Here is a 13,200-nt window from a genome sequence, read left to right on the forward strand (position 1 = left end):
CGGTCAGATCTGACTGTTTCCATCCAGATTTGACCGGAATGTCTGTTGCTCACATCAGATACAACAACTATTAACGCTGGTCAGATCTATACAACAACAACTCCATGAAAGCACCGTAAAAAAACCTCCATTAGTGCTCCAACAGAGACCAGCGGAAATACCACAAAAAACCGACCATGAAAGCCATTGAAAACACCAAATAAGCCACTATAAACAACCCCAAAACAGCCACCACATCTCCTTTCTCCAACCATCATAAAACTCATTATTAGACCACGGCGGCGACTGATGCTACTGCTCGCTACGACGGCGGAGATCTGGGTGGAGGAGAAATGAGAGGTTAGAGAAGATGACGACATAGTGGGGTAATATGAGCCACCAGTGGCGGCGGCGGTGAGGGAGGAGAATAGAGAGCATTTCTGAAAAATAGAGAAAGAGAAGGAAGAGAAGATGGAGTGGTTGATGCGGTGAAGGGGCTGGCAGTGGCGGTGGTGTGGCTGCTCCGGTTCACCGGAGCCGGGGGGAGGGGTGGAAGAGGGGAGAGAGAGATATGGAAGGGTTGGGTTGATAGTGAATAATGTGGTGATGAGTATTCTACTTTAAATATATATATGTAGCTATTAATTGTATTTAACATATTACTTTTAGCTATAAGTTGTAATTAATCTAAACTATAACTACTAAATCTAAATATGTACTAGACTTAGTTATGTCATGTAGTTATCCCTTCAATTTTTAGTCCAGGCCTAGATTCTGAGAGAATGTAGATTGTAGGCGTCTACTCAATTCAAATTGGAGTGGAGAGACTCGAAGTATGTGCAATCAGTTTTCTAAACGAATTCACGCTTTGGTTTATCAATTTTATGAAATAATAATATCATAGAAGTACTACAAATCACAAACATTTTTACAGTTAAAGATACTAGTAGAATCATAGTAAAAACAATGTTTTACTTATCAAATACAATACAATTCGGACGTTGCATAGACAATTATTATATTAAATGATTCATGATTTGATGTTGGTCTACAATAAAAATGTTGGTTTTGTTTCTATCGTTATCCCTAAAGCAAGAAAAATCACTTGCGCATGAAAAGCTAACACTTTAGAGTTAGCACTAAAGAGCAGTGGCGGAGCAAACATAGATGAACCCTTCGGCGGAAAAAAATACTGTTTTTATAAGGTTAAAATTATTTTTTATATATATATAATATATGTTGAACCTCCTTAAACTTCTTCGTAGGTTTACTTTTTTATATTTTGATATTTTGAACCTACTCGGCGAAAATCCTGGCTCCGCCACTGCTAAAGAGTTAGCACTACCTGTTCAATAAATAATGGTAGTACATAAGCAGCAATTTTTGCCCTTTTTATTGGCCTCTTGTAGAGTGTGCAAAGTAAACCGAGAAATCGCACCAAATCGATAAATCGAGAAAAAAACTCGACTAGTGGTTTAGTTTGATTTGGTTTGGTGTTGAAAAAAAAAAACCCGACCATAATTGGTTTGGTTTGGTTTTAGCTAAAAAAAGTCAAACCGAACCAAACCAACCCGACATTACATGTATTCAATTTTAAAAATATTTTATACATAAAAATATTTATTTGTAATGTAATTTATAAATATTTGTTAAATTTTTTCGTAGTTTTTAATCTATTATCATATTATTCAAGCTTGAACTTAGAATTTTGAATGTCAATAAGTTTCATATCTTATGGATGTTAGTAACTCATATAAAGTTCAAACCAAAACCAACTCAACACTAATACTAACAAAAGAGATTCAATTTACCACTAGGAATGACAATAATGTTGGATATCTATTCTATAGTTTTGCACAATTGGTTTAGAGAGTGAAAATATATAACTTAAGATTTTTTTTTCTTGTCATGTAATTAATACTTACTAGCCGTACTTATTTAGCATGACTTAGTATTTTTAGATTATGATCATTTTCTTTATGGCTTATTAATTAGCAATATTTATTTTAACCGATTTTATTATCTTTTGTTGAATATTTTAATACAATGCCATCATTCTACTCACATTTTGTGTTATTTTCTTATGAAACACCTTAATTATATAGTTATATCTTACTAGGACTAAAGAAATATTTGAAGTAAAAGTTATATGTTTTGTATCTAGGCTATTCCGGAAAAAAAAAACCCGAGGTTGAAATTGATTTGGTTTGGTGTATAAATTTAAAAACGCAACACAATTAATTTGGTTTGGTGTTTAAAAAATTCGAACCAATCCGATCCATGTACACCCCAGCATCGTGTATTAGCATTTCATATTACATGTGTATGTATGAGTTTTATTCTTTGTTCTTTTCGTGGCTGAGATAAAATATCACAACTAGGCTGAGAGAAACTCAGGGAGGTTCTCTCATTTTTCACATCTGAAACAGAAACGCAATGACTGATCCAAAGGAAGGAAAAAAGAAAAAGAAAAAACTATTTTTCTACTACCTTCTAGACTAACTCCTCTCTCTCCCCCTCATCAAAACACCAACTCTTGTCATCAATAAATTTTACTATCAAAGTACAAATCTTCTTGATTTGATCTCTTATATGATCAAACCGCTTAGAGAAAGATAAAACGCAACATCTCATAGTTCTGAATCCAACTCCAATAACTTTTTCGTGAGGTACTCCTTTTGATTTGAAAAAGGGGTCGCCTTTTTATTTTTGTAAAGAATTTATGATTAGTTACATGTATTCTGCATTAATCTAAAAAATCGGACAAAAGGAAAAGAAGAGAGCATTAGCCTAACATGCCAAGCAAGCTAAAGAAGGCAATAGGTGCAGTGAAAGACCAAACTAGCATTAGCCTTGCCAAAGTTTCCAACAACGCTTCCTCAACCCTTGAAGTGGCTGTCCTAAAAGCCACCACACACGACGATGTCCCTGTCGACGAGCGTTACATTCACGAGGTTGTCCAATTAGTCTCTTCCAACAAGGCCTATGCGGCTGCATGTGCTCGTGCCATTGGCAAACGCATTGGTCGTACTAGGAATTGGATCGTCGCCCTCAAATCATTAATGCTTGTCCTTAGAATCTTCCAAGATGGTGATCCTTATTTCCCACGAGAAGTCCTTCATGCCATGAAACGTGGGGCCAAAATTCTCAACCTTTCCAATTTTCGCGATGATTCAAATTCTAGCCCTTGGGATTTCACTGCTTTTATTAGAACGTTTGCACTATATCTTGACGAGCGTTTGGATTGTTTCCTCACTGGAAAACTCCAAAGGCGGTGCCATTATAAGGACCGGGAGACTTCCAACTATTCACGGAGTAGTAGTGATTGTAGCAGGAGTAGGAGGAGCAGGAGCAGGACTAATGAGGCGATACGCGAAATGAAACCACCAATGCTACTTGACAAGGTTTCGTATTGGCAAAGATTACTCGAAAGGGCAATTGCTACAAGGCCAACAGGTGAGGCCAAGACCAATTGTCTAGTGCAAAATGCTCTGTACGCCGTGGTACAAGAAAGTTTTGATCTTTACAAGGATATTTCTGATGGCCTTGCACTTGTTCTTGATAGTTTCTTTCATTTACCATACCAAACATGTGTAAATGCCTTTCAAACTTGTGTTAAAGCCGCGAAGCAATTTGAGGAGGTCAACACATTTTATTCGTTCTGTAAAAGCATAGGTGTTGGCAGGACATCAGAATATCCGAGCGTGCAAACAATAGCAGAGGAGTTAATTGAGTCATTGCAAGAATTTCTTAAGGACCAATCTTCATTTCCAGTGAAATCTTCAGGAGATTTTGTTCTTCAAGGGCCAGGCTCAATGAAGTCATCAAGAAGTAGGTTTGATAGTTATGGTGGACAATCTGAATTCTCTTATGCAACGACTGAGCCATATTCGGAAAGGAGTGAAACTCCTTCTGGGAACGGTTCGCCTTGTAGTTCACTAGAAGATCTCATAAGAGCCACTGTCACAGGGCGGAGTCCCTCCATTTCAATTGATTTGGAGGCCTACTCGGATATTCAGTTTAAGAAGCAATTTAATGAAGATGTGTGTGATACAGGCTCTGCAAGGTCATTGCCAGTGTCCATGATTGATCTTGTTTCATTATCAGAAGATAATGGAAATGATGACAACGAAGAAGTACAAGATCAGAAGCAACGACAACCTGTTGCAGAGAAAGTGAAAGAAGCTAACTATAAAGAAGCTAAACATGAACAGAACAAGGACAAAACAAAGTTATTATCAGATTCAAGTTCAGTGAAAGGATGGGAAGCTGTACTAAATGAGGCATTAATGCCATCTTCGCCATCTTTTAACGCCTTTCCAGAAAAACAAGAACCAAAAGAAGTGTCAAGAAATGGAACGAATGAGTCGCCTGTTAAGGCTTCTTCAAGCAATGGTTGGGATTTGGCACTATTTGAAGCAACCCCACAAACCAAATCAGTACAACCCATGCCTAATAGTGCTGCTAACAACACTTCCACATCGCAATTGCCATTTCCATCTTTCAATGCCTTCCAAGAAAGGCAAGAACCAGAACAAGTATCAAGAAATGGAGCAAGTAGTGGTTTGGATATGGTATTATTTGAAGCAACCCCACAAACAAAAGCACAATTTTCCATGCCTGCTACCTCTAACAATGGTAAGAGCTTCAACTTTTCTTTTTTGGACGAATTGCATAATCAAAATACATCATCGTATTTCCCAAGTAGTGGCCTAAATTCACAACCAATTACTTCATCCACCACCTTGCCAGCTTCTAATTACAACCCGTTTTTACAAGACACGTCGATGGAGCAGCCTGCAACCCCAAATATGGATACTAACACAGCTGCAGGCATGTTTTTATCAACGCCTGCGCCTACATTTCAAGCAACACCAGCTTTTAGGGGTCAAAATTCTTCATCACCAGTGCATAGTGATTTGCATTCCGATCCTTTTGGGACGTTTCCGAGTAGTGATCAGATGTTAAATGGCACAATGAGTCAGACAGATTTTTCGCATGAACAACAGTTATGGTTACAGAACCAAAACAAGATCATAGCTAAGCATTCGTCTTAATTTTTGTTTCTTTTAAACTTAGATGCCAATTTTGATCTTAGGGTTACCCTTTTGCTTTTAGTCTTCTTTTGATCTTGCACTTTCACTATGCCATTGTTCAATCCGCTTTCGTCATGTTTCTGAGTTTGAATTAGAATAATAAATTTGCATGGCAGAAAGTCAAAAATCTGAAACTACTTTCCGGAGAGGGAAGATACAAACATTCATAAACATTTTTTATAACAGTTGTTGAAGATTGTGACTATGTCATCTAAGAGTTTGAATTATTAGAAATAACGTATCTTTATTTACTTAATTATGGCTTGACAGACTTGATCTGAATCATGTAAGATTAACTTAATTCACACAGGATCTTGAACACAATAATCTTACATGGAGAGAACACCAAAAACATACCTGATGTGGAAGACATTATTACGAAAGCGGAAGCGTTGTTTGTAGAAATTGGTTTCTACCTCTTTGCCCTAGCCTTACGTTACCACAACCGTCAATGATGGAAAAAAAGTATATAGAATAAGTGGTAACCCTAATAGGTGGAGGGAGGACCAATTTATAGGAGTTGAGACTTAATCCGGTACGTCCATCAAGTAACCGATCTAACGTACGAGATTTATTCTTCATTAAATATTAGTTATGGGCTTTACATTAATTGGGCCACACATAAGAATAATAAAAAATTCTTACATTCTCCACTTGGCCCAATGACCACGTAACACTAATATTAAATGACATAAAACATTAGTAGTGCATAAAATAAATCTCTTCTATAATGTCCATCATACATACCTTAATATGACAAACCACTAATGCGAGTTATGGCGGTTATACATAATTTTGTGCTACATACTCCCTTCCATATACTACAACACTAGCAACTTATCATACTAGGTTCATAAGTTATAAAACATTTAACATTATGGTCCACAATAATGTCTCATGGAGACTTATCCTGTAATATCTCAAAACAATAATGTGTACACTATTATGAGAAACAGGAAATTCATTAAAGTATATCAGAAACACATAATTGAGCTCAGAGTGTCAAACATCATAAAGAAAAACATTAATCATAAGTACAACCAAGACCCATTCTATGTACATGTTCTTTAAATGTCTTTGGTTGTAAACCTTTCGTTAACGGATCTGCAATCATGAGATCAGTTCTAATATGCTCAAGTGACACCCTTTGTTTCTGAACTTCATCCTTGACGGTAAAGTACTTTAATTCCATATGTTTGACACCTTTGGAGTACTTATCGTTCTTGGAGAAGAATATTGCTGCAGTATTATCACAATAAATTTTCAGCGGCTTGGTAATGGTGTCGACAACCCCAAGTCCTGAAATAAAGTTCCACAACCATAATGCATGAATTGTGGCTTCAAAACATGCCACAAATTCTGCTTCCATTGTGGATGTAGCAGTGACGGATTGCTTAGCACTCTTCCACGATATTGCTCCTTCAGCTAATAGGAACAAGTAACCAAAAGTGGACTTTCTAGTGTCAACACATCCACCATGATCTGAATCTGAGTATCCAATAACTTCCAAACTGTTGGATCTCCTATATGTGAGCATATAATCCTCCGTTCCTTTCAGGTACCTCAAAACTTTCTTTGCAGCTTTCCAGTGATCAATTCCTGGGTTACTCTGATATCTTTCTAGCATTCCGACCGCAAAACTAATATCCGGTCTTGTGCAAGTTTGAGCATACATCAAACTTCCAACAATAGAAAAGTAAGGAATTGACTCCATTTCTTTTCGTTCTACATCATTCTTTGGACACTGCATGAGACTAAATTTGTCCCCTTTTTGAATTGGAACAACTCCTGCTGAACAATTGTTCATGTTAAATCTCTCAAGAACTCTTTCGATATAGCCTTTCTGAGACAGTCCCAATAGTCCTTGCGATCTATCACGGAATATTTCTATCCCTATCACATAAGATGCCTCACCCATATCTTTCATTTCAAAATTCTTAGAGAGAAAATCTTTCGTCTCACGTAATATGCCCAAATCATTAGCAGCAAGCAAAATATCGTCAACATATAGGACTAAGAATATAAACTTGCTCCCACTGATCTTTTGGCATATACAACGATCAACGGTGTTTTCCTTAAATCCAAAAGATGTGATGGTATCATTAAACTTTATATACCATTGTCGTGAGGCTTGTTTGAGTCCATATATTGGCTTCTTTAATTTACACACCATTTGACCTTTTTCTTTAATTTCGAAACCCTCTGGTTGATCCATATAAACTTCCTCCTCGAGGTCTCCATTAAGAAAGGCAGTTTTCACATCCATTTGGTGTAACTCTAAATCATAATGAGCCACCAAAGCCATAATAATTCTTAACGAGTCTTTCTTTGAGACTGGTGAAAAGGTCTCTTTATAATCAATGCCTCCTTTCTGAGTATAACCCTTGGCAACAAGTCTAGCTTTATATCGCTCAATATTGCCATTTGAATCGCTCTTGGTCTTGAAGACCCATCTACACCCGATTCTTTTAGAACTTTCTGGAAATTCAACGAGATCCCAGACTTTGTTGTATTCCATTGATTTTAACTCTTCTTTCATGGCATCAATCCATTTGTCAGACTCAGTACTTTCTATGGCTTGTGAAAATGAAACCGGATCTTTATTAAGTCCAATGTCAAAATCTGACTCTTGTAAATAAACCACATAATCGTCTGGAATAGCCGATTTTCTTTCTCTTTTAGATTTTCTCAATGGCACTGTTTGTGGTTCATTTGCGTCAGATATTTGTGAGTTAGTTCCTTCGTGGAGTGTTTCATTCAAATGTTGTTCAGTATTGCCAAAGTGTTCTTCGACAACGGGAACAATATTTGTTATTGGTGTAGAAGTAGGCACATTCATGGGCAATGGAACATTAACCCTTACCTCATTTATTCCACACTTTGTCGTTCGACACTCCCACTAACTTCACCATTTTCAATGAATCTTGCATTACCGGTTTCAACAATTCTTGAGCTATGGTTTGGACAGTAAAACCTATACCCTTTAGATTTCTCTGGGTAACCAATAAAGTAACCACTTACTGTTCGAGAATCTAATTTCTTTTCATGTGGATTAAAAATTCTAGCCTCCGCTGGACAGCCCCAAACATGCAGGTGTCTTAAACTAGGTTTCCTTCCAGTCCACAGTTGCCTTACTAGGAATCCTGTTTAATAAATACACAGCGGTACTAAGAGCATACATCCACAAAGTTTTGGGTAATGAGGAATTACTTATCATACTCCTAACCATATCCATAAGTGTCCGATTACGCCTTTCTGCAACCCCATTTTGTTGAGGTGTTCCTGGCATAGTATATTGTGCACATATGCCATGTTCCTTGAGGAACTTTGCAAAAGGACCTGGACATTGTCCCGATTCGCTATATTTTCCCTAAAATTCACCACCTCTATCTGACCTAATGAATTTCACTTTCCTATCTAATTTCCTTTCAACCTCATTGACGTACACTTTGAGGGCGTTCGTTGCTTGAGATTTTTCTTTCAGCAAGTAGATATATCCATAACGTGAAAAATCATTGATAAAAGTGATAAAATATTTTTCTCCAGCAAAAGATGGAACATCAAAAGGTCCGCAAATATCAGTGTGTATAATTTCAAAAAGCTGGGTGCTTCTTGTGGCACCTTTCTTACTATGCTTGGTTTGCTTTCCCTTAATACAATCCAAACATATATCAAGATCAGTAAAATCTAGATTCGGGAGAATCTCATTCTTTACTAATCTTTCTAACATTTCTTTGGATATATGACCCAAACGCCTGTGCCACAAGTAAGTAGAACTTTCATTCAGTGAACTACGTTTAATTCCAACATTTTGATGTATAGCAAGAAGGGATTCAGAAAAAACATTATCGAGTTTCAATTTATATAAACCATCAATAAGAACACCGGAACCATAAAAACAGTATTCTTATATAAATTGAAACATCCATGTCCAAACTTAAAATCAAATCCAGAAACATCAAGTCTTGAAAGAGAAATCAAATTCCTAGAAACTGAAGGAACATAAGGAGTCTGTAATAGATCAAGGTGATGTCCAGTCTCCAAGATCAAACGATAAGTCCCTATGCCTTCAATTGGAGCCTTTATACGATTTCCCATGAACAAGAAATCCTTATTTGGATTTGTAGTTTGGATCGTAAGAAATCCCTGCAACATAGTGGATACATGAGTAGTTGCACCAGAATCAAGCCACCAAGTATTATTAGGAACTTCTACTAAATTTGATTCGAAACATACAAAAGCACTAAAAGTACCTTTCTTTTCGAACCAAGCTTTACGTTTCGGGCAATCTTTCTGATAGTGTCCTTCCTTTCTACAGAAACGACACACATCTGCCTTGAGTTCCTTATGAGCATCCTGTTGAACTTTAGCAAGTGCTTTCTTCTTCTTGAACTTGTTGGCCTTCACTTTAAGTCCTTTACCAGCTCCTTGACCCATGAGGTTAATAGAATGACCTCCTTGTCTCTTAAGTCTTGATTCCTCTTGAGTAAGCATACTGGACAATTCACTAACATCCCACTTATCCTTAATAGTGTTATAGTTAATTTGGAATGGTCCATACTCAGAGGCAATGAGTTTAAAATAAACTGAACCAAGAAGAAGTCATCCACTTTCATCCCCAAAGTCCGGAGTCTTGCTGCAATATTAGTCATCTCGATGATATGATTTTGCATACTACGCGACCCATCAAACTTCATGGTCGTGAGTTCAGCCATTAGTGTACCAGCGAGAGACTTATCAGCAGAACGAAAACGTTATTCCACAAACTTCAGGTATTCCCTGGCACTTTCTGTCTGTGGAATAGTACTCTTAATGTTGTTGGCAATAGTCATTCGCATAAACATAAGGCTCAATCTGTTAGAGCGTTCCCATGCTTTATGGAAAGACTTCTCATCCTCACTGCTTGTATCAGTAATAGCAGTGGGTTTTTCTTTCAGCAGAGCCAAGTCAAGATCCATCACACCTAAGTGGAACTGGACTTGTTCATGCCATTCAGAGAAGTTCAATCCGTTGAACACAGTAACAGATGAAGCAAGTGAATGAAGAGGAATAGCTGCAAAATAGATATACATATGCTCACAAATTAGAAAATAATGTGAATTCAGCAAAACAATAAAAGTATATCGTAATTCTCCTTTGGGTGATACTACGACATACTATCATAATTTAAATGCCATTTTTCATTTAACAGGCAATTAAATATTTTCAATCAAACATATACGACATCTTTGGATATACAATACACATTTGATTAAATAATATCAATTTACCTCATTATGTTCACTACTCATAGAATAATTGACTCACCTTTGGGCAAATCCTTAAGTTCTAGCAATAGTGAGAGTCAATCTATCCATTTATTTTCAATAATTGGCATTTCATTAGTTTAATGGATAAACGACAATTTTTATGCATGCATATTTTTCTTAAACATACTAGTTCGGCCACTTTGGTGACTAACAAACTATATTAACATAAATGCACACACAAAACAATATTATAAAGTTTCATGCACGTGAATACTTTAAACATTCTAGTTTGACCGCTTTGGTGACTAACAAACTATAAAAACATAATATGTGCATAAAACAAATATGATATATAATGTATGTGTATATCAAACATTCTAGTTTGGCCACTTTGGTGACTAACAAACTACATAAATTTTAAACACATACAACAACCAGCACTTTTCATTATTGCACTGATGTAAGAACCAAACCAGGCAGTACTTTATGTGGGATTTAATGTAAGTGAAGTCATTACATAATATACAAAAATATGGTCTAAAATTTATCAGCTTAACCGTGGGCTTAAAACAATCAAACACCTTTAGCAGATTATAGAATTATACGCAATGCGTGCAATTAGAATATGGAGGTGTGTCTTACTGGCTGAAAAAGCTAATCCAAAATATCCTTAAAGGATTCTGATTAAATCTGAGACATAAAACAAACATGCTACCAAGCCATATTGATTTAGACCCAGATTAGCTTCATATGGTAGAACAATTCATCAACGATTGCTGTTGTAATCTGATCATAATAATTTTTATTTTTATTTTATAACAAGTATAAATGAATCCAATCATAGGGCAAATCAATAGAAACAGCAAAAGCGTGTAATCCTTTTCTTTTAAATAATAAATCATTACGGCCATCGTATTGTGGTTTCGAAAGCAATACAGTAGTACCGTGAACATTTTTATACGTTCAACATAAAATATAGTCTTTCTTTTGCGAAGATTATCGGTTCAAATATTCAGGCTCTTGATATCACATGTAAGATTAACTTAATTCACACAGGATCTTGAACACAATAATCTTACATGGAGAGAACACCAAAAACATACATGATGTGGAAGACATTATTACGAAAGCGAAAGCGTTGTTTGTAGAAATTGGTTTCTACCTCCTTGTCCTAGCCTTACGTTACCACAACCGTCAATAATGGAAAAAAGTATATAGAATAAGTGGTAACCCTAATAGGTGGAGGGAGGACCAATTTATAGGAGTTGAGACTTAATCCGGTACGTCCATCAAGTAACCGATCTAACGGACGAGATTTATTTTTCATTAAATATTAGTTATGGGCTTTACATTAATTGAGCCACACATAAGAATAATAAAAATTCTTACAAATCATAGTTCAGATTCAAAGTTTTCTCCGGTGAGAGTTACCTCTAAAGCTAAGTCACCGAAAACATATTCTACTGAGCACAATTAGACATTAGTGTGCTCTGCTCTCCATTATATGCATCTGCCTTAACCTTTTGTTTAATACCAAACATTCTCTTCTGGAATAAAATTCCTAGTACTGCACTTCAAATTTTTCATTTCATTTCTAATATTTTCCAATTTACAGAAAAATCTTGGGTCTTTTTGGATCAGCCTAATCTCCCAACTTAAAGACATTTCAGTACAAAGCCCATCACAATAAATTCAAAGGCTTCCGGACAAAACCATTAGGAGCGGCTCAACGAACTTAATGGCCTAAAGCCAAAATATATTAAAAGGCTCTAAAATTTCTTTCATTAAATCCATTGATAATGAGACACAAAAAAAAGCCCACATGACTTTGATCTGGGGGTGAGAGCGCAACACGTGATATGTGTGTTAGGCACACATTATGGTATCAAACTCTCCACTGTACGAAAAAACGATATTTAAGTGGGAAAGGGTAGAGGAGTGAGCTCATTATCCACCGAGTTTCGAACATTGCGAATTGCGACACTTTGTCTCATTGATTTCTTAGTTAAAGAAGATGAGACACGAAAGAACTTATTTTCTAATGTATGAATCAATCAGCTATGACATAAAAGAAATAGCTAATTCAAAAAAAACTGAGTTGAATTAGAAACTGAAGTCATCATAAACATGAAAAAAGACAATGGAATAATATGGATAGGATGAAAAATTAGAATTGATGAGAAGATAATGTACTATTTAATATAATGAGAGAAAACATATTGCTATTTACTCAACCTTACAAGTTACAACCTCTACCAAATTCAAAAGAAGTATTAAAATTTTTAAGAAATTATTAATAATTACATAAACTTTATGTTTTGTATAATAATATAGTATTTCATATTTTTGGGGTCTTTTACTATTTAGGGATTTATGGCAAAAGATTCACTTACCTTACCCTGACCGGCCCGGCCCGGCCCTGCTAACAGCTATGGTTTGCCCACAATATGAAGGTAGGAAGGTTAATGCATATAGTATTTGCTTGGATGCAGGTATATCGGTTTATTAATATCTCGAAATGAAATTGTGAAACTACATTATACAAGTACAGAAGTACTATAAGCAATTTTTATAGGAAGTTTCTTTGAAAGCTTTAGGAGGGGATACTCGTGTTTCAAAGTTTGTCTTTAACCAAGAAAAGTGTACATTTCCTGTTAAATGTGATAAAGCCAGCTCAAGATCTTGTTTCTATTTTATCAATCAAAGAGTCGGAGAGATAACTTTAAGTAGGCCAACTATGTTAACATTATTGATGGGTGTACAGAATCGACTTCGGAAAACTATTTTGGCCTAGGCATGAGCAAGATCTATTGGATGACCAATTACATTTTCTTTAACAAAATTACAGATGAAATTCTTGCGGAATAAAGATGATT

The 13,200-nt window shown here is 36.0% G+C and overlaps 1 protein-coding gene across 1 annotated transcript; it reads left to right on the forward strand.

Annotated features, from left to right (window-relative positions):
* Positions 1-2,391: 2,391 nt before the first annotated feature.
* LOC132617694 (clathrin coat assembly protein AP180-like) lies at positions 2,392-5,563 on the forward strand. Its single transcript, XM_060332760.1, has one exon. It carries the CDS (start codon positions 2,775-2,777, stop codon positions 5,034-5,036), a length of 2,262 nt encoding a protein of 753 aa, XP_060188743.1. The 5' UTR covers positions 2,392-2,774; the 3' UTR covers positions 5,037-5,563.
* Positions 5,564-13,200: the final 7,637 nt, after the last annotated feature.

This window comes from Lycium barbarum, chromosome 11 (genome assembly GCF_019175385.1).
Source record: "Lycium barbarum isolate Lr01 chromosome 11, ASM1917538v2, whole genome shotgun sequence".
NCBI classification, from domain to species: domain Eukaryota; kingdom Viridiplantae; phylum Streptophyta; class Magnoliopsida; order Solanales; family Solanaceae; genus Lycium; species Lycium barbarum.

Bases quoted from the DNA above. Each gene is read 5' to 3' on its own strand.
- LOC132617694 (XM_060332760.1), top strand. From the start codon at position 2,775: ATGCCAAGCAAGCTAAAGAAGGCAATAGGTGCAGTGAAAGACCAAACT.